The following is a 27,074-nucleotide window of genomic DNA, read 5'->3' as shown; positions in this document are numbered from 1 at the left end:
CAGAAACATTCCAAACATACGTCACCAGACACCTCCAGAAACATCACAGCAAAATTCACAATTGCTAATGAGGTTCCAGTAGAGGAAAAGGCTGATCACATTTGAGAGGTTTACTTTCCCTGAATAAAAACCATGAAGCAACCCAACTTGCCTCAACCTTCCTATAGTCTAAACTATGATAGAGCATGACATTATAATTCAGTGATTGAAAGTCCACATATGAAGGTCAGACAGTCTCCTAAAATGAAGCAGCTGTTCATCTACAATTGTAGAAGCAAATCAGATACAGACCATCAAAATCCTCCTTGAAACTCATGCTATGGGGTGTGATGAATAGGTCCCTATCACACTTGTTTTTCAACATCTAAGTCTGTCTAATGACAATTGTCAAGCTTCATATGCAGATGTACTGCTGTACAGCTAACAGCAAGAGCCAACTCTCCAAACAAGATTGCCAGGTCTACATCCCAATGAACCTGAACCATATATATTATTGGGTGAAAGAAAGTGTTCCCCATATTAATGTATATAGCTTTGTTCATAATGATTTTACTGATTGATTCAGTGGTTGATGACCTCAGACTTTAGTGGAAATACCTGTTAATCACCTTCTTTCATTCATGTAAGCTAAACTTTTAACTTTAATTTTAAGTACAACACAGTCATTCATGACATTCGTATATGAAATAATGTATTCATCACTTAAGGTTATAAAAGGGACTACACATAACCTTAATATCCCTGTTCCTCATTTATCATATATGTCAAAATGGGTAGATCAATAGGCAGCATGGATCGTTGTATCTTCATATGCCAATGTGATTGGTCTTATGTGATGATGGTCCCAAAATGGATGTTACATATGTGAAGGCATAATGAAGTAAAAAGCAGACAACAGACTTAAAATTCAAACTAAAGATATTTAATAACTTAAATGTCAGCATGGTTGAAGACATAACTTGCCCTATGCTAAGATGTGATTTCCCTACCTGAACGAAACTAAGGAAAGTCTGAGTCAAATAGTTCAACTTAAAAGTCTATGTCCAAAACCTATCCTTGCCCTCACAATTAAAGTTAACAAGTGTGTAGGGACATCAAAGTCCAAGAAAATAGTATTCAACTCAAGGTTCTGAGCTTCTTCCAGCTCACAGCTTACTTTCACTCCCCTTCCCCAAGCATACGAATGTTCCATGAAAAAGTCTCAAAGTTTACCTTTCCCCCGTTAGTTCAGAACCAATCCTTGGGGTTCCTCTCTCTAAGTTTCAAGTAACACAAGTGGTCACCTTTATTTGCCTATTCTTATTTCTCAAATGGCCCCGCAGGATAGACCTGTCTGCCTGCAGAGCCTGCACGCCGTATGCCGCTTGAGCGTGCGAAAAAACCTCAGAACGCTGAGTCATTCAAGGGTTCACGCAGGCCTGGCCAAGAAAACAGAATAGGAGAATAAAGGCGACCAGGCTGCATTAGAGTGATTCCTTCACCTGTCCTGAGAGATTTCTGACAGGACCATATAGAGATCAGCCCATGTGGCTAGTATATCTCCTAACAACAGAACCTGTGGAATTAATATACCCATAGCACAGACATCATACTGTACAGACCCCCGTCCTGATGAAGGCCGTACACCAGATGTGGCACATTAAGCCCACCTAGAAACGGCTGAAACACCGTGGTGTAGATGCATTACCCCCAACTGCAGTACATTCACGATGCCTAAACACAGAGAAAATTATTTGTGTCTTTGAAATCTATATGTGATGTTACAAATGTTTATGTGTTTTCTAGTTTTATGTGAACTTCATGGCAATCGACACCAGAGGTTGAGTTTGTCCTACACACACAAAGTGGTTGTTGTGCCAAGAAACTTTTGGTTTCATGTGCTGTAAATATGTTCTGTACCTTCGGTTGAATACCGATTTTGATGTCATCTCTTGAGTATCCATTTTATGTTAAATTGTATAAACGTTAGATAAAGAACAAGATTGATTCCACACAGAGTATGAATTAGTGATACTTTCTTCTATGACAAAAAGCAGGAGTATTCTGTGAGCATTTTTTTTGGACCTATTCAATTGTAATTTTGTTTCCAGATATTGTTTAGGTCATCTAAATGGGAATTGTGGTAAAGTTCAAGCATTTAACTCCTCCAAGTGGCCTCAAAGATTGTGTTTAGAACATGCAAAGACAACTTCGTTGTGTAAGATCTAATTAGAGCCTAGGAGTTTTTGCTGTCATGGCTGCGAAGGCATCTGTATATACATTTCCAAGAGGCACTATTATTTGACTGCTTATGGGCCCTAATCCAGGTCTTGTATCGAGTGGAGGCAGAGGCTTGCAGTCTACATTTTTCCCTAGGAGAGATTATCCTTTTTCTCATAAGCATGTTTTTTGTTGTGATTATATACTTTCTATTGTTTGTGAATAACAATATCGAAGAACCTATTTTCAAGGGTCTTCCTTTTGTTTTCCCCCGGAACAAAACTAAGGATACACCCAAATAGTGCATAATATCCCTGAGGTTCCAATAACTATTGGCTAGCCAACGCTCCATAAACAACAAATTGTCTGAGATTATATCCATGCAGACGTTTGACATTAGCTGCAGACCAGACAATCCTATTGCTAGAGTTATTTATTGTGATGCCTGGACCAACACTATCGACCAATCGCGGGTTGTCAAGTGTCTGCTGCCAGGTCAGAAGAGCATGGTCACTAATGTCTGTATGGTTTATTGTAATATGGTTACAGTATGTCCAGAGTTTTGTACTGATGAAAACATAATCAAGACAGGAAACAGAACGACCTTGGTCCAGGTTGGATGTAATGAATTGTTCGGACCACCTTGCTTGTTTAAGCAAATTAGGTCCTGAGAGTTTATACATTTCCACCACAAACAATCATTAGTATGTGATAAATATTATATAAATGGGGTAAATCAGCCAGAATGCTGACAAGAATTCTATTATTCATTTTATTGTAGGTGCACATCTATGTAGATGCTGTCATCAATCACATGTGTGGAGCCGGTGGGGGATCTGGTACGCATAGCTCTTGTGGAAGCTACTTTAATACTGGAAGCCGGGATTTCCCTGCTGTACCATATTCAAGTTGGGATTTCAATGACGGTAAATGTAAAACATCAAATGGAGAAATTCATGACTACTCCGATGCCAATCAGGTAAGGATTTGTAATCAGTCATGATTCATGTACACTCTCTTGATGTATTTGTGTTTCTATTCAGCCATTGTGACCCGTAGCACATTGCGCCATTTTAAATTAAATACAATTGCAACACAACTTATACTGTCTTTGTAACTTTCTTCAAACTGAATAGTTCAAGGCACTGGCATAACTGGCATGTGTTCTCCCTTTCGTCACCCACAATACATATTTTGATATTACATTGAAAATGCCACACTGACCTCTGGTCCACCCCCTCTGGGATGTTGCTGTGCCCCCCACTTCCCATGATCTTCCGTGATGTTGTTATGCCCCCCACCGCCCGTCTGGTCTCCTGTGATGTTGCTGTGCCCCCCACCAGTACTCTGCCCTCCACGCAGCCCCAGGTAAGCTCACCTTCCAAAGTGCTGTACACAAAACTAACGCACAAAGCTGCAGACCATAACAATAAACAGTGCATAGACCACTAAACCTACGCTGTTCTATATTTATCTCGGCCACTCTATTGTCTCTACCGTTTATCTGCGCACTTAGCCTGCTTAGTAAATACTTGTACCAACTCTGTATTACCTATTTACACCACCATGCTATTGCTGATACAATGTTCCATCCAGCTGCACACTAGCCCTTTGCATTACTAGCGCACTGAGATTAGGTTTACCCAGATTGTACATGTATTTTTTGCCACCTGCTATCTACACCATCCTTCTCTAGCCAGATATCCTAGCGAAGCAAGGGAAGTTAATGGCACCAGTTAACCATACTAACTACCATGTGCTGAAACCTAACCTTGACCCTCACAACGAGTCGCTTTCAGACCTTATTGTAATTGTGTTGTGCCTTATGGTCGCTTACAGACCTTATTGCAATTGTGTGGTGCCTTATGGTCGCTTACAGACCTTATTGCAATTGTGTTGTGCCTTATGGTCACTTACAGACCTTATTGCAATTGTTTGGTGCCTTATGGTTGCTTACAGACCTTTATTGTGATTGTGTTGTGCCTTATGGTCGCTTACAGACCTTTTTGCAATTGTGTGGTGCCTTATGGTTGCTTACAGACCTTTATTGTGATTGTGTTGTGCCTTATGGTCACTTACAGACCTTATTGCAATTGTGTGGTGCCTTATGGTCGCTTACAGACCTTATAGCAATTGTGTGGTGCCTTATGGTCGCTTACAGACCTTTATTGTGATTGTGTTGTGCCTTATGGTCGCTTACAGACCTTATTGCAATTGTGTGGTGCCTTATGGTCGCTTACAGACCTTATTGCAATTGTGTTGTGCCTTATGGTCGCTTACAGACCTTATTGCAATTGTGTTGTGCCTTATAGTTGCTTTCTGACCTTATTGTAATTGTGCCTTATGGTACATTGTGCCTCACTATTGTCAACAATGCATTGCACCCCGACCACTTACCCACAATGCCCATTACCAGACACCATCTCATATAAGCCGGGTTTTCTGCCACGGGAACATTCTGCCCTTCATTTACTGTACACCACCCTGCACACCATCTTGGCCTTAACCACCGCGCAACCTGGTCCCACTATAGCTATTCAACATAATCTGGCGACCACCACTTCCACCACCCTACTGCGCTCACCCTTATCCTACAATACGACAGCTCCAAACCCATATCTCAATGATCCAGCCCTGTGGCTACGACACTTCGCCTCCAAACCCATCCCTATCCAACCGTGCCATACACCCATCAGAAATGCGAGGCTTGGCTCTCGCCTACACTACTCCCCAAGAACACATTCTACACCACGGCACTGCATCACTTCATTCCTGTCTGATACCAATAAGCCTACACCCACAGCAGACGAACCCTCATCGCCAGGCCTATCTAGCTGTTTAACCCCAAAGCTACGTAGCAAACCATGCGTCACCTCAGTTCGTAACCTAAGACTAGCAACCAGATGTCACCACTGGTCCTATCACGTGAACACAGACAATAGGGACAATCCGGTCAATTCCATCAAGAATAATACCTCTACCCTAGCAGCCCCTTCAACGGCAGAGGCCCCCCCAGCCAACACCCCTAATACCCAAGCTAAACTCAAAGGTGCGCTCAAAGGTGCGCTCATCAACGCCCGCTCTGTCCCCGCTCACGCGCTAGACATCGCAGACTTCATTGTGACCAAAAACCTTGATTTTCTGGCTATCACAGAAACCTGGTTACACGCGGCCTCAGGTCCTGCCTTGACCCTTGCCATCCCCGACAACTACTCCATCATTAGGTGCGACAGGGACACTAACCAAACAAAGGGGGGAGGATTAGCATTCATATTCAAGAACTCTCTTAATCTGAGAGCTGTGAACACCCACCGGTTGCTCTCCGCTGAACTACTCTCAATTAAACTCCCAATCTCACCCAACCATACCGCTTCAGTGCACCTCATCTACCGGCCACCTGGTCCCATTTCCACATTCGTAGAGGACATCTCTGCCATTTTAGCAGCTAGCATCAAGCCTAAGTCCCAAATCATCATACTTGGTGACCTCAATTTGGGCTACCTGGATCCAAACGATTCCAAAGCCTGCGACCTAGCAAGTGTCCTCTCTGACTTTGGCCTCACCCAACATGTCAATGAACCGACTCATATCAAGGGACGCACACTAGACTGGGTTTCAGACTTGAATTGCGCATTAAACATAATCTCAGTGTCACCATGTGCATGGTCCGACCATCATAAAATAACATTCTCTATCAACTCCTCCTGCCAACCCATAGACAAACATTGCACCGCACCACCTACCCTCACTCGCAACAAGAAGGACATCACTATTGAGAAATTACTCCCACTCATCCTCCCTTTATTGAACTCGGTCTCCTCCACCTGCACCGACCCCACTGTCCTTGTGGACACTTACAACCGAGCGATGTTAAAAGCACTTGATTCCATTGCCCCTATCAAACAACGCAAAGAAAAAGCGCGCAACCACCTTAACTCATGGTTCACCCCACACCTTCGAGAACTGCGCAAAGATAAACGTAAAGCGGAGTCTCTCTGGAGATATTCCCCCTCACCAGTAAACAAAATTAACCTCCTATCCATCACCCACTCGTAAAAGGTAGCCATACTAGCGGCTAAAAAAGAAATGTACAACAACAGGATCATACAAGCACAATCCAACACTAAAGAACTCTTTAAAATTCTCATGGAATTAGAGTCCCCAGTTGCTCCTCTCGACAAGTGTACCCCCAACGTTGAATGGTGCGCTAACATACAAAAAGCACTACTAAACAAAATCACTACACTCCAAGCTAAAATCAATGCCAAAAAAACCCACCTCCTTGACTCAACAGGTAATCCCCAATCCTACAATATCCCATCGCCTAAACACTCCTTCCAACCTTTCAGCTTCTCACCCCTCACCATTAAGGAAGTGGAAAATATCATTATGAAGTTAAAACCATCCAATTGCCAAGGTGACGCCTGCCCAGCTCCTATCGTAAAGGAAGCAGCACACGACCTTGCCCCTTTCATCACCGCCTTCATCAACTCCTCCTTCAAATCTGGCATAGTACCTAACAACCTCAAGGATGCTTGGGTAATCCCCTTGATCAAAAAACCTAACCTAGACCCTAGCAATCCCTCTAACTATAGGCCCATCAGCACGGTACCCTACCTCCTCAAAATCTTGGACCGCGCTGCGTATCTACAAATTCAAGATTACCTCGATACCAACAACCTACTAGGCCTCAGACAATCGGGCTTCCGCCCGAGACACGGCACTGAGACAGCTCTGATAGATCTAAAAACCCAAATTGAGGACATGAAAGACAAGGGTAAACAAGCGCTCCTACTCCTACTGGATCTCTCTGCGGCCTTCGACTTGGTTGATCACCAAATCCTTTGCCAGCACCTCAAAATTGCCGCCCACTTCTCTGATGCAGCCACCTCCTGGATCAGCTCATTCCTTGCAAACAGGTCCATGAGGGTCTTCTCACCACTCGCCGCCGCGGACCCAGCTCAAGTCCCCTGTGGAGTCCCTCAAGGCTCATGCGTATCACCCACGCTCTATAACGTATTTACGAAACCACTCTTCGATATTCTTGACTATCTGGGTGTCACCTACACAAATTATGCGGACGACACCCAGATACTCATCCCTATCACTGGGGATTATGTAACGGACACCAAAGCGCTTAATGCCGTCTACACTGCCATCCAAGCGTGGATGGCCCACCACGGGCTTTGCCTAAACGACGAGAAAACTGAGCTACTCATCCTAGGATCTCAGCCCAAACTCTCAAAACTCGACCGTAAATATGAGGCCTTCAACATTGATGGCAACATTATCAAGGTTACTAATGTCACCAAAACCCTCGGTATTTACCTAGATTCCACCCTATCACTCAACAGACAAACCAACTCAGTAGTCTCAGCATCCGCGTACACGTGTAAACTGATCACAGCTTGCCGTCCCCTCTTAACAACAAACAACTGCCTTATTCTCGCCAGAACCCTCATCTTATCAAAAATTGACTACTGCAACGCCCTTTACCTTGGTACGAGCCAAAGAAACATTGATAAACTACAGGTAACACAGAATAACGCTATCAGGGCGGCCCTAAACATACCCAGGCACGCCAACATCTCTTCCACCAGACGCAACATACATTGGCTCCCCATTGCACGGTGTATCGCCCTCAAAACACTTGTTCTTAGTCACAAAGCACAGAATAACGCTGCACCGGCATACCTATCAGCGCACTTCAGCCAACACACAGCCTCCAGACCGTTAAGATCTGCACAAGCGCACACACTTATCATCCCCAGTTTCAAGCTTCAAACTGCCAGAGGCTCGAGCTTCCCAGTCCTTGCGGCGAAACTCTGGAATTCCCTACCCAATGAACTTAGGAATGTCCCTTCCCTCCAATCCTTCAAAAGGAAAACAAAACACTGGCTCCATGAGCAAGACGCTATGGCGGCCAATCCTATGTAACACTGGCTGCATGCTGCACCTTCCGGCTACCTTGTATATAATGCATCTGCATACTATCCTTGTAAATGTTGTACATAATTTATATATGTTTTTGTATACATAAGTGTAACCTCTAACTACCTGTTGTAACACTTTCTTGTAACCACCTTTCTAAACATGCGCCCTGATGCCCGTGGGCAGGCTGCGCAATACAAATAAATAAAATACAAAAAAATACAAATAAAATACAAATACAGGTCTCCCGTGATGTTGCAGCGCCTCCCACTCCACCTTCTGGTCTCCCATGATTTTGCTGTGAGCCCCCCAACCCTCTGGTCTCCTATGATTTTGCTGTGCCCCCTCCCCCCACCTGGTCTCCCGTGATTTTGCTGTGCCCCCCACCCCTCCTGGTCTCCTGTGATTTTGCTTTCCCTTCCCCCCCCCTTACACCTCATCACTGCAGATTTGACTTTTGGACACTTTGACTCTTGGTGCCTGTTAAGCAGAATTATGTGCAGTACCCTTTGGGAACACCACACACAATTAAGACCACAAGTGACAGTACAAATTCACCTTTGGTACAAGCCTGTACTACACAGTAAAGTGGTCGCAATGGCAGAGCAGACAGACTTATCTCAAGAGCAAGTGAGCAGTATCAACAGTTACACAAAGGACAGCAATTACTATGATTCAAACAAACACTGACTCAAGGTTTCTGAGTAAAAGAATATACATTTATTTATACATCAGTTGTATAACATCTCATTAAAGTAAAGCAGTTGAAAAATCACACTCTTAATACACCACACCACTCCCAATAGATTCTGGACAAGTTAAACTCAACAATGAAGTATGAGAAAAATGGCACTCCAGTAATTTAAAAAGGGAGGGAAAGACAAAGTTAGGTAAAAATTGAGCAGCACCAACAGGTAAGTAAGCAGGCAATCTAGAAAGAGGAACTATGGTGCTGGAATCAAATCAAAAAGGCTTTGGGCCAAAGTCAATAGGACAAAAGTCTTTTGTTCAAGATCAAACAGTTCAGGGTAGTTCGCGGTTAAGTCTTTGCCAAGAGTTCCGGATGAAGTTGGTTGGCAGAAAAGTTAGTTTAAAGAGTAGAGAAGGACAAGCCCTCTGATTGGCGAAAGGTTTCACACATCTTCGCCACAGCTGGATGAAACGAACAACCGGATTTGCACAGTACCTTTAAATGGAGAAGAAGATGTAGCTGAGACGGACGTTCCTGGCAGTTTCTGCAGGCTCATGGTTCCCGAAGCGACTGTCGGACTGACATGAAGTAGGAAGACTGGAGGGTCCTGCATTGCCCGGGGAAGAAACCAGCAGCAGAGCAAAGCAAAGAATAAAAGGTGCGCTCCTTAAAATCCAAGCAGGGTCCGACCTTCCTGGCTATCCGGTTCACTGTAGCTCTGTACAGCAAATTCGACCAGAGGAGGGAGTCCTAGCTTGCAGTTTGGGTGAACTGGTTGGTCCCACCAACTCAGGGGAAGAAGATACCTGGTAGATATGCTCTGTTGTTGGAGTCTGAAGATTCGGACCTGCAGCAGGGCTTCACCGGGCGGTTCAGTCATTGTAGGGGTCCTCTTCTGTCAGCTCCTCATTGGTTCTTTCGTTCCAGTGGCAACTCTGCCTTTCCAATCCCAGAGACCTGCTTTTTATGCAGTTTTCCCCCATTCACACAGCCTGGCTGTCAATCACACAGCAGGGTGGCTGTCCCGCTGGGACAGTCGCCTAGCCAATCAAACACGAGTGCGACTTGGGTTACTAAGGAAACCCATGGCAGAGGTCCTAAAACCCCTCCCTCACATCCTGCCTACCCAGACTTTCAGGCACCTAAGGAGGACTCCTGCGGAGAAGCCTGCGAAAAGACGGTGAACAAAGGAACCAAACCTGATTTGGCACGCTGAATAAAACACGAGAAAGACATATTCAAAGAGAAATGGCGAATAAACCCAGCCAGAACCATATAAAAACATATATGGTCCAGCGGGTTTAAGCTACCGAGATAGCCTAAAACAATGCCAAGGTTATTTAAGATAACCGCTGTAAGAAAAATATGGTAGTTACCACTGCTGCCAGCCAAGTCTTGATGAAAAGGGAGTGAAACAATGCTCCAAGAGAAACAGACAAAAAGGGATAAGTATTAACCCTTTCCAGTACTCTATGTAAGATAGGGTGTACTGTGTCTGTGGATTTTAAAAGACTAATAAAGTTGATGGCACCTTTACATGTTCTGGGAGACGGTAGTCAGTCCCAGAAAATGGAGTCTGAGTTGGGAAGTCTAAAAGACAACCCTGTGTCACTGCACCGAAGGTGCTGTGTAACACACAATAAAAAAAGATGATGCCTATGGAGTAGGAAAGGGCTCCACAGTCTATGAACACAAGAATGTTAAAACACACACAGCAAAACACATGTAAGAGTGGGAAAAAAAGGCTCACACTCTTACCAGGTCAAAAAAATAAATCCTATAAATCCAGCAAAGCTGCTGACGAACTCAGTATGTGATGGAAATTAGCCATTCTGGAGAATTCTCCCTAACAGGGCTTCACTTTCACAACTCCTGCGCATGGGGGCCCTGTATCACGCTGTGCCCATCATCATTTTCTTTTCTCTGCAGCATTTGTGTTTTACTGACCTCTGCAACTATATTCGCTCTCCCCTCTGCTCTCCCTTCTTTCACTGTTTACTCTCTGTTCCCTCTTCCTCCCCCTTCTCCTCTCTCCTCTGGCCCTCCCTTACCTTTTTCTATGCACTTACTCTATCAGAATTGTCCCTAGACCTAGTATGATAGCAATAATTGTCTGTCCCCCAGCACTATCTGAAATGTCGCCAGGCCCAGTATGATAGTTAATTTCACATTATTGTTGTTCATGGCCATATAAGAATGTCATTGTATTCTTCTTTGTTCCCCCCCGTGCCTTGAAGCGCTTTGAAATGCATTGTGTATAGGCACTATATAAATAAACTATCATATCATATCACCTCAAATCCAACTTTATTCCTACTTTAAGGTAATTTATTTTAATGGATAGCCTTTTTGGAATAAATAAAGTATCGAAGGCGATCACTTTAATAGTTTTTGCACTTGATAGGTTCTGCATTATGTCTAGCAAGAGATGTGATTGCTGCACATTTTGCGAAAACCAAGTTACATTTCCGACAAGTCATCCAATTTAGTGAGCTGGAAGACCACACATTAGCATGACTGAATTCAAAACAATCCAATGACATGTTTAAGTATAAACAAGCTCACCAGGAGGTATACATGAGGGGTATTCAAGGTCATGGAGCACACAGCAGAGACCAAGGAATGGCACCCGATCTCATGAGCCCTCCCAGGAGCAGCCCTAGGACTCTCCCTACTGCTTAAACAGTTTCTGCATAAATATGAGTAAGAAAGCAGGTAGCTTTCTGACCAGAACAAGCATGGACCTTGTACTGGACTGCAGTTGCTCTCGGAATAGAGAGTTTTTGGCCCATATCTTAGTTTGGAGAGCCAAGCCAATTTTGTTTTGTTTTTTAAATGTCCTATTGGCTACCTTGTTCCCCATAGGACCCTGTTGGCATTTAATTGAGCTTCGCCAATGCTGCCTCAGAGTAAAACAAAGGATTCCAGTAGAGCCTCTCGGTTTGCCCCTCAAACATCCTTAGCCACAAAAGGGGAGATTTCTTGAACCCAATGTGGATATATTACTCACCCATAACCCTCCAGGACAATCAATGAATGTGCTCCCTACCGCACTCAGAGCTGAATCCTTTCTACATGCCTTCCGGAAAAATCTCAAGACTACTCTCTTCAACTAACTGCTTACACCTACCATCCCTTCCTGCTCCCCATTCTCTTGCTTCCTATCTGCTCTCTACTATTTGTACATATCATGATTGTCTCTTGTTTTTTTATGTAACTAAGCTATGATCACCTACTGTAACAAGTGCCACGATGTCTCTGGGCTGTTGTGCGCTCTACAAATGTGAATAAATAAATAAATCCTCCTGGCGTGTCCACTTGCACAGAGCTGAAGTTCAGCCTCACATGCGCAATATATGCACGTGTACATCATTGCATGCTTGCAAGTCACTGTTACATGTATGGGATTCACTTTTCGTGTGCCTACTCTATATATATTAGCTTAGACCACCAACATACAGGACTTGGTTTGCATCAGACCTATAAACGCACTTTTAAATGAAGTAAGGTTCAGGTGCACGATGTACAGGTCCTTTGGACTCAGCCCCTGATTCCTTTTATTTCGCTGTGAATGTGTGCTCTTTGCCTTGCATACAGTAAATACTTATCACTCGTAGATTCAATCATACATACATTTTCATTGTGAATTCCGGAATTACGGTAGTGATTGATGATGCAGGTTTGTAATTCCTTACCACTGTGAATTGACCATTTCTGTTTACAAATAGATAATTAATAGATGTTTAAACAAATCACAAATTGCACAATACAAAGGGTGAGATATTAAAATATGAAATGCAATATAGGAAAGATGTACTAACCATAGAGACTATTCAACGCCTACTTAATAATAATCTTTGCAATATATTCTTGAAAATCTATCAAATTAAAGATTGATCAAAGCATCAGTATTTTATGATTTGAAGAAGTTTGTAAAAAAATAGAAAAACCTACCTCGAAACAAAACAGAGGCGCACTCTTGCAAGGGCGAAAAACCATCGACCTGAATGCTTCAGATTAATACAGTTTACCTGGTTGAAGTCTTGACACATATGTAGGATTGCTCGTTCATACATCCCACATGCAGTTCTAGCTTTAAATACTTATGACACAAGGGGGGCGTGGCCACAAGGCGAAGCATGCACTCATAGTCATTCTGATATCCTGCAGACATCCTCAGTAATCCTGTGGATATCATGCGAGCAGCGTACCAATCTTGAATCAAGGTGCTGCAGAGTCCGGAATACTTGGAGAGGCAGGGTGGGCCCGAGATGACACTTGACTGGAAGGCCCCAACATGGCACTCCTAAATGCCACTGTCAGTCTCAGGGGATGAACAGACCCTGATGTTGGGACCCAGCACTCGAGGCGACCTACAGCCATGATCAGTCTGGGTTGAAGACACTGAGCTGCACATGGATGGGTGTGTAGATCCACAGCGAGGGAGTACCAACAGAGGGTGTCATCCCATACAAGTGATCCATGATGGCAGAATAGAATCCGGCAAAGGAATACACAGACTGAGCTCCATGAGAGGCGAGGAAACAGCAGTGGCAACCCACAGGAAGTCTGTATACGTGTCAGAAAAGTCGCTTGGAGGGTGGTCGAGGGAGCCTGGAGTCACAGGTAAGAAGGGACATACCTCCTCCCCCATGCACACATGAGCTCAGCTCTGGGGGGGCTACAGATGCAGACAGCTGAAAGTACGGCTGACTGACTAAGTATGCCAGTTGAGATCCTCTGAGGCCCAGTGAGATCCTGCCAGGGGGAACAGCGCGGGCCACCCCAAGCCTGACACACCACAAAGGGGAGGAACAGGCCTGTAGTGGGATGGTAGTGCACCATGCCCCTGGAGGACCAGCCGGGTAGAAGTCAAGGACTGGGTATAACAATCTAGCGAGGGAGGACCAACAGAGGGTTTCATCCCATACAAGTGATCCATGATGGCAGAATAGAATCCGACAAAGGAATACACAGACTGAGCTCCATGAGAGGCGAGGAAACAGCAGTAGCAACCTGCAGGAAGTCTGAATACGTGTCGGTAAAGTCGCTTGGAGGGTGGTCGAGGGAGCCTGGAGCCACATGTAAAAGGGGACACACCTCCACCCCCACGCACACATGGGCTCCGCTCTGGGGGAGCCCCAGATGCTGACAGTGGAAAATAGGGCTTACAAAGTATGCCAGTTGAGATACTCTGAGGCCCAGTGAGTTCCTACCAGGGCGAACAGCGCGGCCCACCCCAGGCCTGACACACCACGGAGTGGAGGAGCTGGCCTATAGTTAGATGGTAGCACAGCGGAGAACCAGCCGGGTAGAAGTCAAGGACGGAGATAGCAATCCTGGGAAGTGTACATAAAGAGGTCCCAACGTGCAACTTCACAGCCGCTCTATGTAACCACTGGCACCCCATAAAATTCGTTGTTCTGCCCAAATGCAACTTATTAGACGTGGCCCCTTCATAAAATACCACGAACGATACTCCAAAGGACCCCCCTGCTCCCCTTTGTTAACTATATGCACGGGTAATGAGAATACAACTGAAGTGGAGTTTGGGCACTTACAGACAGAGCATTATGGACGCTCTATCATAACACGTAAGAAAATGATCTGAGGCTGCATTATGGATAAGTGATCCATATAACTGACCTGTTGATATAGCCGCAAGATGTGAGGACGACAATTGTAAATTGACACGTTCACGATTCCAATGATGCGTTCGCATCTCGCTAACAATAGAGAATCCTCCACCCAACGGTCAGATCCACTACCAAGTTAGAGAATAAAATAGTGGAAGTCCTCCTAGCTGTGCAGAATTCCCGGTAGGCCGTAGAACTGAGGATTGGAAACATCAGCAAAGAACTGAACTTACTATGGGCAGGCATGCACATGGGATCCGAAAAAAACAAAAGGAGACATATGTCAAAGTTACAGCTGCCGAAGGGGAGATAGAAATGCTCAAGAAGAAAATCTCTTTGCTAATACAAATGACCAACACCTTGGAAGCGAGGGTGGAGGGTGCAGAGGGCACAACTTACACATAATTGGACTTCTAGAGGGGGAAGAAGGCGACTCAAAGGAGTTCTTCCTGGAAACCTGGCTGCAGAATATACTAGACTCTAAAGGTTTCTCAAAGTGGTTTGTGGTGGAACGTACTCACAGGGGCCCTGCTCTGGCCTCAAGTGGTGGTCGTACAAATCTTTAACTACAGAGACTGTGACACAATCCTTCAGTTAGCCAGAAGGAATGGCCCAATTAAAGCAACTACTGGTCCCTTGTTGATCTTTCCTGACTATACAAAACAGGTACAACAACAAAGGCAGAACTTCGAGGAAATAAAAAGGACACTGAGAGAACACAATATCAGATACATGCTGCTCTACCGGTCCAGATTAAAGATTATCCAAGTTGACAAACACTAGTTCTGCAACTCCCAGAGGAAGCATGGGACTGCTGGGAAACAGTAGGGAGCTGGTCCACCAAAGCATCTGTAAATCAAATGAAGAACACATTATCAGAATAATGGAAACCTAGAAGCCAATCTGGCCTGGGATTGAGAGACCGTGGAAAAGAGAGCTCAGATGTGGGGAGGATTACAGTGACAGAAGACGGCACCCTACAGGTGGAGGAGGAAAAGAGAGAAAGGGAGATGGACATGGATAAATCCACAGAGGAGTTAATAATGTGCAACCAGTACATACTTCAGACACGAAACACACCACAAGCACAGGGATAAGTCATTTGCATGAGACCCCAGAGGGTTGAAGATGGGTGGCAGTGGAACAACTGAGGGATCTATAGAGATGAGTTGTTTGTAATTAGCAACCCTTGAACGTTGCACAGCCTCTCTTACATGGAGGAGAGGTCCTGACACACCTCAGACGCAGGTCGGCTGCTGATCTCCCTTCCCTCGGGGGAGGAGGGGGCATGACCAGCCGTCAAGCCACATGTTATAGGTTTTGTTACTGCACACCCTAATAGTTGAAGGGGGATGCCCCAAGTTGTTTACCTTGAATTTACTGTTGGGAAGTTATGGGGGGTGGAGGGAGGAGAGCATTAGGGCAAGGGGGAAGAAGGCAAAGGTTTCAATTCAGGGTTGGACAATCCAGAGATGCTATGATCAGGCCTTAAAGAAAGGGAATGGAAGGAAGACCACAGGGCAAGGGCTATGCACCTGATATGGGGAGTATGATTATAGTAACTTAGAATGTGCAGGGAATGGGGCGTGCTTAGAAGAGGAGGGAGATAGTGGGCTCTCTGCAAGATGGGTATTACAAAGGGAGGAAAAAGTTCAAACAAGCTTAAGCCGAACAGTGTATGGTACACATTTATCATCATATTCCAGGGGTGTATTGACATGGATAACCAGAGGGCCCCCAATACAAATCTCCAAAGTTATTCAGGACGAGGAAGGAAGAACACTTATCCTATTAGGTACCTTGAATGGAAGGAAGATAAACCTAATAAATACTTATGCCCCTAATGTGGATAGTGCCACATACTTTTTAGGGGTGGTACGGCTACCGGGAGGACACAACTGCCCCTTACACCCAATGCTGGACAGATCGGGACCCAGTGCAACTCATAAATCAATGGCGATGAAATCTCAAAAGCAAAGCATTTCGGACCTTGATCTAATTGAACTGCGGCAGGAACAAAGGGGAGATGAAAGAGGGTACTCCTTCTATTCTCACCCCCGCGGTACTGATTCGCGTCTAGATTTTGTCCTGGTAAGCAGAGACCACTTCACTAATCATAGGGAAAACGATAACTGACCACACACTATTAAAAACCATGATGACTTGGGGCAGGGGACGTGGGACAATATCCACATGGAAACTTATGGCGGAATGCTACTGGATGATATTTACAGGGAAAGCATACGTCAGACCATCACAGACTATTTCACTTTTAATGAAGAATCGATAGGTGACTATGGGATAATTTGGGACACATTTAAGGTCACCATCCCGGGGACATGCCTAACCACTTCCCGTGGGATGAGGTCCAAACTGAAAACCTGTTTGCAGGATTTGGAAGACCGGAGAAGGAGATTGGGAGGGGAATTGGCCAAAGGTTCCCCATTGGGGCGGAGCTGTTGTGGGAACGCATACTGAATGCTCAAGCGCAGGAAAGGATTGTGAAACTTGATTATACTACTCAATATCTTAAGCTGATTCATGGGGTTGGGGATATGATGGGCCGGTTATTAGCCTGGCTTCTCAGAAAGGAAGAACCAAAGGAAATGATTACCCAAACCGTCACAGATGGAGGGGACGTGGTTATGACACAGGCAGGGATTAATAGTGTTTTTCAGCAGTACTATATGGATCTATATAGAGGGTCCACCTGAGAGACAGTATGTGATGGAAATTTTGGATCAAGCCCGTCTACCAAGACTGATGGCAATAGCCAGAGAGGAAATAGAAGGCCCAGTGACGGAAGGGGGAAAAAGAGCGGCAATTGACTCTTTAGGGATAGGGAAATCACCAGGGGTAAGGCCTCCCAGTAGAACTTTATACAACAGATGCTTATCTCTTGGTCCCTAAATTGAAGCTACTATATGACACAGCTTTCCAGAAAGGAATCCTGCCAGAATCCATGAGAGAGGCAATAACTGTGGTGCTGTTGAGACCTGGGAAAGACTCAGAGAGATGCAAGTCAAATGGCCCTATCTCCCTATTGAATGGAGAAGGAAAAGTTCTGGACAAAGTGCTAGCCAATAGATTAGTGAAACATTTTGTCATGATCAATGTGGTTTCGTAGGAGGGAGAAACACGATAATGAATCTGTGGCGCCTTCAACACATCAGCAAAAGGGTAGAAAAAGTGGAGGACGAACGAGCATTAGCACCCGGCAGGGGGAAGCCAGCCAATCAGGTAGCTAGTAACGCGGGCTTGAACTGCCGGTGTAAGCCTGCGCTCCCCAGCTGCCTTCTTCCCCCAACCACCTTTTTTTTATTGGTATCCCTCCCGCCCCCAAACGTACCTTATTGTTGCTACATCGGCACTCAACAACGCAGCCGCACCTTCTTCTCTGCGCAGAACGGCCGCCATTGAAAAAGGAAGCGGGGATCTGTATGGAACACCCCCTTCTTTTTCCATGGTGGCCATGTTGGTAAAGGATTTTCCCTTGTACAATGGGACAACACGCGCATCCCTTTGTAGAAAGTAAAACAGTTTTATTTAAGAACCCTCGGGTGCCGCTTTGGTAACCCAGGGTGCTAATGGCTTTAACACATGATCCGGCCTGCAGCATCGGGTGTTAACGCCACAGTATTGCCTACAGATGCCATCAAAGCTTTCGGCACAATAAAGTGGAATTGGCTTTTTCAGATATTAGCGAGATTCTGGATAGACCTGACCATGCAGAAATCGATAAGCCTAATGTACCAAAGCCCCCTAGCAAGGGTAAAAGCGGTAAGGGAGGTTTCTCCTAGATGGCAGCTGAAAAAAGGCACACAGCAGCGCTGCCCCCTTTCTCCCATCCTCTTTGCCTTGACATTAGAACCCTGGGTGAATATATTTCAGTACCCAGTTTGAGAAGCGGGAATTACGGTGGATAGTAAAACTCAAGATATCACTTTATGTGCAGATGACGTTCTTCTTTATGTACATATTCCAAACTTACATATACCTTCCATGCTAGATATGATAAATTGCACAGGTAGGCTGTCGGGATTCCAAATAAGCATGAGAAAATCTGTAGCGTTTCCATTGGATATCGTTAAAGGAAAACTGCAGAAAGACCTACCTGAGGTAGGTATACATTGGGAAATGGATTCCTTCAAATATCTGGGAGTACAGGTGCATCATGATGTAGCAGATATGTTCCAATACAATGTGGGTAGGACATTATCAGTCCGAGAGGATAGGATCACATTCTGGAAGAAGCTACCCCTTTCTCTTATGGTGAAAAGAGCAGTTTGCAAATTGGTTGTCCTGCCCAGTCTATTATACCTGTCCACTAACATGCTGTAACTGACCAGGCTCCCTTCTTCAAGACACTAGACAGAAACATTTTGGAATTCTTATGGACCAGGGGACTGAGCAGGGTATCTCTGAGGATGCTTCGAAGGAGACAACCAGATGGAGGCCTTAACCTCTCAGACTTTGAGATATACTATATAGCCTCTCAGTTACAACACAGAGCTAGATGGAAAACTAGAGATGGTGCAGTAGATAGGATCTTACTGGGTTATGGGTTACCCCCCACAACCTTATACTGGTTTGGAAACACTCTTGGGGGAAACAGAGAGACTCCAGGCAACGTGCACCACAAAGGTGGTCCAGCAGGTATGGAAATGAGCATGCAGCAAGCTAAAACTGGGGGAAGGCTACAGCCCAAACATGATCAAAGAGCGGATCCCAAGGTAGTAAGAATGATTAAAGACATAGGTACGAACAGAGGCGCACGCATGGGATTTCACACAATGGAGGACCTGATTGAGGGAGGAAAGCTACTCCGCTTCACAGATTGCACACAAACATTTCAAATCCCTAGGGGACAATTTCTCAATTGTGCACGTTTGACCAAGACCCTAGTCAATAAATGGGCCTCCATACTAGGCGAACGCCTGGCTGCCCCAGTCCTTCATTCTTAACCATACTTCTTAACCATAGGAACGAAATGACATGCAGTTATAAGGTTATATGTGGTGCTAAAAGACATTGAGAAATTGCCCCACCTAAAAGTTAAAGAAAATGAGAACGGGACTAAGGGGAAGTCATTGAAGAAAAGACACAGTCCAAGATATGCTCTAGAATCACTTAAGTTTCACAAAATGCGTGCTTTAATCTAATACAATTTAATATCTTTCACCAAGTCTATATAACGTCCCAGAAGTTTCACATGATGAATACGGCTATCACACACGCATACCCGAGATGCAAGGGGGAAGCTGCTGGCTTCTGGCACATGGTCTGGGAATTCCCAATAATAGAAGGCTACTGGCAAGCAGTAACTAGCAGGATCAATAGTTTACTGGGAAGACAATTAGAATGCAAACCTAAAATGTGTTTATTGGGAGTGCTCCTGGGTGGTAAAAAACAGAAACGCACACACACAATAGCAGCCTTTCTGTTGGTTTTGTCATGGCAACATATGGAAATCTCATGGAAGGGTCCTACAGGACCTCTGCTGCGTCAATGGTGCCAAGATATATGGAAGTGAGTAGCAGCAGAAAAGGCAATAATACATGAGCGAAGGATGAGTGAGGACTCAGAAGCTCTCAAACTGCAATGGAGCACACTGCTCAATGACCTATAAACACAGCCTGACGATTTTCCCTTGTGAAGTCTCGAACTAATGGACATTAGCATGAAATGTGATTATCGTCAAGTCTAAGATTAAGGTTATGAGGTGAAAACAATTGATACAGAAACACCCTCAGAGAGGTTGATCATAGTAGATATATCTGAATAGCTGAGTTGGAAACGGAGGGGAGGGTTTGGGGAAGGCAGTGTATATGGATGAAAACACACGTTAATCTGATGTTTTGTTCTGTTTGCAAAACCCAATAAACATATGTTAAAAAGAATACTTATGAAACGAGTCCAAGCATGCAAATGGAGTCATTGTTCACATTTGTTTAAACTTTCACAGGTCCGAGATTGCCGCCTTGTTAGTCTCCTTGATCTGGCTCTGGAAAAAGATTATGTTCGCGGCAAGATTGCAGACTTCCTGAACAATCTTATAAGTATTGGCGTGGCAGGCTTCAGGCTCGATGCGGCCAAACACATGTGGCCTGGTGACATCAAGGCAATTTTAAACAGACTTCAGAATCTAAACACAAAATGGTTTCCCGCTGGAACAAAGCCTTTTATATTCCAGGAGGTAAGCAGGTCTCTTTACTATCAAGTTTTATAAACATTAATTAACATGCAACTAGTGACAAATAGGTTGTTATTTGTTAGAGTTAGGCATATGATGTTTTTTTCATAATTATATTTTTTCAAGATCGTAAAGGTAATTGTTGGCCATTATTAAACATGGTTAAATATCGTGTTAAATTCAGTGTGCATACACATGGGACAATAGGCTGAGAGCAAGAAAAAGGGATGCTAAAGGGACAGTAACTCATTGACAAAAAAGTAGGACGTTTCAGATAATAGGAATAGCAATTCAATGTAAAACCTCTTCAGTTCAAAAAGAGGAATTCATGTAAGGTATAGTAGTAACATTACATTCTGTCTTGTGAGTTTGGGGAGATGAAGATAAGTCAGAAGGCACAAATAATAATATGAAAGAACAGAATCCGGAATGGTGATTAATTCTGTCATTTTCTGATAGATGAAGGCGCATTTAGGCATTTCTTTTTAACAGTCTCTACCATTTATGGGAAACATAAACTCTTATGATTTCTCTAAGGTAATTGATCTTGGAGGAGAGGCAATTTCCTCCAGTGAATACTTTGGAAACGGCAGAGTGACTGAATTCAAGTATGGTGCCAAATTGGGAAACGTCATTCGTAAATGGAATGGGGAAAAAATGCGCTACCTAAAGTAAGGAAAACACTCGATTGAATTTGCTGAACTTGACACAAACCACTTTTTTACAGTTGTTTCAGTATTTAATACACTGTCTTCCCTAGGAATTGGGGTGAAGGATGGGGTTTCATGCCATCTGACAGAGCTCTCGTTTTTGTCGACAATCATGACAACCAGAGAGGACATGGCGCTGGTGGAGCTTCAATTCTCACATTCTTTGATGCTCGGTACGAACTCCAGTTTTGTTTTGGAACACATTTTCCAGCTGGATTTATTGTGTGTTTGAAATATTTCATTTTAAGGTAGTTCTCCATTTGCTTCTTCAGGTTGTACAAAATGGGAGTTGGATTCATGCTTGCTCATCCATATGGGTTTACTCGCGTGATGTCAAGTTTCCGCTGGCCAAGAAACTTTGTAAATGGAAAGGTATGGTGTTTGAAACTCTGATCTTTTTTCTCTAAAAGCTTTTATTTGCCTATGAAATCAATCTGATATCAAATTGACATATGAAAGACCTTCTCGAAATTCACCAAAGCTGTGTTCTAATATATCTGTTTGCTTAACGAGTTGTCATTGAGATTGTCAACACACAAATGTTGATACTCCCAGAAACTAGGAGAGGGAAAGAAATCTGGCTATCCTATAATCAGACATTTCAGAACTGCTTGTTTATGGAACACCTGCTCAAAGGCCAACCTGTTTTCAGGCCCGAAACAAAGTGTGTAACCCTGTGGTAAAATTACATTCAGGCCAATTCACAAAGACATTACTATAAGCATCCATGACCTACTCCTGACTTCCATCTGGAGAGGACTATTAGATTCACAAATGAATTACTATGGATACAGACATCAAAAAGTTCTGGTAAAGGAAATGCAGAGCACCCCATGTTAATGAAAAGAAAACCATTTCTCGGAACAGGCCATTGCCTTCTCTAAAAACAGTGACATAGGCAGCCACAACTATGGTGCTCATAGTGATGCCACTAATTGCTGATAATAATATGATTCAAATAATAACATTTTGCTCTTTGAGATTTAATTTAACAGAATAAAGTCCCCACTCTAATCTTGTCTTGCAAGTTCTTTGTAGCCTTACTTGTGCTATCAGCTGCAAAGCTTATAAAGAAAACCTAGAACTTTTGGTCTGCCAATAGTTCATGGAAATGATGTATTAAGAAATGGAAATCACCCCTTTAAAAGTGATTACCTTCACCAGGTGATACCAGTGCCGAATTTGTGGGGATGTTTACCAGGGCTCAGCCCTGGCACTTATTTCTGAGCCCCGGCACTTATTCTCTAAGACTTATTTCAATTGTGATATGGTGTTTTGGCACCTTTATCATTTTAACTGATAAAGTTTCAGCCTCTGTAGGATAGCTCAGGGGCAAAGTAAGACGATGCAGAGCAACACAGGTTCCATCCCCGGGTCCGCGCTTAGAAACCTGTGGTTATTAGGTGCGTTATAAATAACCAATTACAAAGAAGCACCTATAAAATCAGAGGAAATGTTAACACTGATTGTGTTTAAAGACCCACTTAAACATTTGACACACAAAAAGTACATTACTGGAATTCGTAAATCGCACATCTGACATAGTACATCCATCAGCCCCAATGAACCAGTGAGAGTTGCAATTTTAACCCCCTACATATTGACACTGAGGGGAGTAGCCGTGGATGGTGGCAGCAGGGAGCGGGAAGCTATCATCCCTATTTGTCATGGGTGTGCTAGAACATATTTTAGCACTGGCGCTTATTTTTTCACAAAATTAAGCACTAGGTGTTACACATAAGTATTGATGTATTGACAACGGTAAAATGGTATGGAACTTCCCTTTGATGTTAGTCAATATCAATTTATTAAACCCCATTATATTTTGCCTACTACTGTGCCTTTACCTTCAACATTTCATGTTGGAATCTGCAATCGTAAAGCAGACTTTATGCAACTGACAAATGAAAGAGGATAAAATGGAATCACTGTATAATCCCCTTCAAATAACTGAATTCTCTTCATAGTGGTTACATTTTTCCCCATCACAACAAAAGTGACATCCACCCTGGACGTATGTTTGTGACCACCTTCTGTGCTTCCTATGGACGTTCCGAGTTAATGGGCTCCTGGAAGTGAGCAGGGATCTTGCAGGTATAAGTGAGTGAATTCTCCTAGGACACGAAGTAGAGCTGAACATCATTAGATTATTGAAGCATCACATTCTAGAGAAACTTTTCTAGTGTTACACTTCTGTTGCAGTGGTAACTGAGACACGTGCTGAACAAACAGGAAGTCCAATGAAGAACACACGTTCCAGAATTGTCTGAACTTTCTTGCAACTACATTTGTTGTTTAGAATGTTGTTCTGTGAGATCTACTCAATCGAGACATTCCTTGGATTGATATTTAGGTTGGAACATGATTCAGGAAACATGCTATTGCTTAAATGCATGTTGCAAACACTTGTGTTGTTAAGGTGAGTGCGACAGGAAGTACCTTATATTGTTAATCAGCAAACAGAATCTGAAGTGCCTTTACCACTCAGTGCCTAAAAGTCACTGAGAAAGCACTTTATGCGATACAGTCTCCCAAACCATTACACAAAAGTGAAAGGTAAGCCAGAGCTTCTACCTTTTTGTAATGTTTTCAAGCTGGAGGTCACTGTGTCATAGGCATAAAGGAACTACTGTGATAACCCCAGATGACCCTAGAACATGTACAGGCATATGCATATATATAATTCAAAATTCTAGTGCCATGTTTTTAAATGGATAGTCTGCATAGATGGCCCCTGTGAGAGTCTCAACCAAGTCTTAAGCTCACTGTTCTTTTCACAGAGAAGAAATATCCCCACATATCAGTCTTTGTCCTGCCCAGGGGCAGTCCAGCACCGAAATGCTAGGCAATTCTCCTCTGAATAAGAGTACCACAGCAACCCCATACACGTGTTTCAGCCTAGTTGGGCATCATCAGTGAGGTGAAGCTCTGTCTCTCTAAGAGCAGTGAGCAAGGGGTCCATGTCTGGAGTCCCCTGGTAACTTAGGGTGAGACCCAAAGTTACTTGCTATGCAAAACCCCCCTCTGTTTTTCATTCCAAGTAACTTTGGGTCTCACACTAAGTTACCAGGGGAATCCAGACGTGGACCCCTTGCTTACTGCTCTTAGAGATGCACAGCTTCACCTCACTGATGATGCCCAACAAGGCTGAAACACATGTATGGAGTTGCTGTGGTACTCTTGTTCAGAGGAGAATTGCCTAGCATTTCGGTGCTGGACTGCCCCTGGGCAGGACAAAGTCTGATATTCAGGGAAATGTCTTCTCTGTGAAAAGAACAGTGAGCTAAAGACTTGGTTGAGACTCTCCCAGGGGCCATCCACCCAAGAACAAGTCAATGGGCTGTGTTTGTGCTGGTAGAGAGTTTCCCAGACCCCCCTCTGTTTTAGATTTAAAAAGTATCCTAGAGCTGGGTAATGTTAAACTTCTGTCAACTGCTCCAATACGCCCCTGTAGCCACAGGGTGAACCTGCTCTCTACAGTTACAACTGTTTAATTAAAAAGAAATGGATTGTGTGGCATCCAGAGCACAACCATGTTAAAATCATCTCTTTTCTTTAAAAATGTCTTTTAAATAATTTCTAGGAGTCATGGGGCTAAGGGGGTAACGACATATACCTGGTTTTCGACAGCCCTTTGTTCGGGTGTTGTTTTTTGTTATGTTATTATCCCTGAGGCATACCCAATGAAGGCAATGCCTATGCCTGCTTTGCGGTATACACAACCAAGCTTAAAATTACTTTAGCCCCATCAGGTTTACTGCCATCATGCATCAAATACAAGGCCAAGTAAACTTGTTTGGAGTCAGGTTTTTCAATAACAGAATTGCCATAAAAGGTTTGGGAACATCTAGATTACTGACACTGCTGTGGTTACAAAACAAATGCCTAAAATGTCAAAATCGCTGAACAAAACAAATCCCCAATAAGCAGGAAAGGTTCCAGTAGTCGTTTTCTAGTTATGTATTTATATAATCGTGTTATTTTTACCACACGTAATGCCACCATATACAAATTTAGCTGCACTAGTCATCCTTGTCTTGTAAGAGGGTCATGGAATCAGTGGTTCATGTGAAAGTCATCCTCTTAGTTCTCTGTCATATCTGGTCCTGTTGATGTGGGACTTGGAAGCTCCTGAGTGTATTGATAGAGTTCCACAATCTTTTGCCCTTGCTTCTATTGGTAGAATACAGGTTGCCATAGAACACTCATACCTCCCGTTTTTAGGATGAGGCTGAGAACATAGTGGGGAACGATTTTCCAAGGGTATTTTCTTTCTAGCCCATCAGAAGCTCTTAAGGAAATGCAAAGTATTTTATACGTGCACCCTTCCTGCGTGGCGCTGGGGATCGCTTATCGCCTAGTTGATATAGGCAGTCTTGTTTGGGTTCAACTATATTTGGACTGCTAGATTAAAAAGACTACAAATTGTCCAATATCGCTTACCATAAACATATACTTCATTTCATCTCAGCTTACTTCTGAAATCTCTCTATCCAGTTATCATTATTTAAGCTAAGTAGTGCTCTACATAAATAAGCAAGATTATAGTGCTAATAACCAGAAGAAAAAATAAAGTATTATTATACCTGCTTTGCGAATCGTTAGGACTGCACCTGATTTCTTCGCGGTTTGGTGAATTGCTTTCACTTTCATCAATCTTCAGGTTTTTTGCCCCCTTTTCTGAATATGATTGCCTCATTGTACTAAATGGGTGTTGGTCCACTTCACTAAAGGTACAGTATGTAGCAACACATGTTTGTAATGTGAAGCACAATTTGGCTGCAACAATTTATACTACATGTATTATGAGGTGTCACACCATGTAGGTACATTATGAACACACACAGAGAAACAAACACACACATATTTATTTCACTATATCATATTCCTTCTATTCATTTTTTATTAAATAATCTTGCAAAACTAGATGATAATATTGATTTGTTAATGCATAGGATGTTAATGATTGGATTGGACTAAACAACCATATGGAGGCGAATCACTGTGTGTCAAAACATCATTCTTCAAAGACAAGACATCTGGAGAGTCTTAAACAAATAACAGTCCCCCTATTCATTGTCAAATTTATTACAAACAATTATTATTATAGTTTAAACACAAAAATGATCATACACAATATACTAAAATACATTCATGAAACTTGCGACACAATACAGTTACGTGTTCACATACATAGAAATACATAATAACAAACAGTTATTCTAATATCACTTCAATTCAATGTCACTAAGTTGCTCAATTTCTTGTTAACCCAACATTGGTAATACGCTAAGAATAATGATAGCCCAACTTGTGCAAGTTTCTGTCCTGTTGGCTCAAATCTGCCGGACATTCATTGGGGCATTCTGAAAATCATTATGTATATCTTGTGGTGTATTCTCTCTTCCGGTCTTTGATGAGGCTCCCTGCCTGGAGAAAAGACATATCTTTAATTAAAAGCTTCACTTCACTAGGTCTGGACATTAGACCTCTTTAATTTACCATATCCCCAGCAGTCCGCAGTATACTTATCTATAGTATACCTAAGTGGTTCTCCTAAATTACCTTCTTAAGACCCACAAACAACCATTAATGTTGTACTTCACTGACCCCCTCTAATAGGGAGGTAACAGACTGTCCTCCGAAAAAACAACCTTACTGGTGTTGAATTTGTTTATTTCACTTCATCATATTCCTTCTATTAATTTGTTCTT

At 43.4% G+C, this 27,074-nt stretch overlaps 1 protein-coding gene across 1 annotated transcript in view; it reads left to right on the top strand.

Annotated features, from left to right (window-relative positions):
- Positions 1 to 27,074, top strand: part of LOC138522073 (pancreatic alpha-amylase-like) — a 120,093-nt gene that overhangs the window by 74,179 nt on the left and 18,840 nt on the right. Inside the window, exons 3-7 of the mRNA XM_069635315.1 lie at positions 2,981 to 3,178; positions 20,423 to 20,653; positions 21,188 to 21,321; positions 21,411 to 21,533; positions 21,633 to 21,732. Of these exons, the coding sequence (XP_069491416.1) occupies positions 2,981 to 3,178; positions 20,423 to 20,653; positions 21,188 to 21,321; positions 21,411 to 21,533; positions 21,633 to 21,732 (786 nt within the window). The remainder of the gene's footprint in view (positions 1 to 2,980; positions 3,179 to 20,422; positions 20,654 to 21,187; positions 21,322 to 21,410; positions 21,534 to 21,632; positions 21,733 to 27,074) is intronic.

Source organism: Ambystoma mexicanum, chromosome 1q (genome assembly GCF_040938575.1).
Source record: "Ambystoma mexicanum isolate Mex_15411 chromosome 1q, UKY_AmexF1_1, whole genome shotgun sequence".
In the NCBI taxonomy this organism is placed as follows: domain Eukaryota; kingdom Metazoa; phylum Chordata; class Amphibia; order Caudata; family Ambystomatidae; genus Ambystoma; species Ambystoma mexicanum.
The sequence above is the reverse complement of the archived record's forward strand: the minus strand, read 5'-3'. Positions and strand labels throughout refer to the sequence as shown.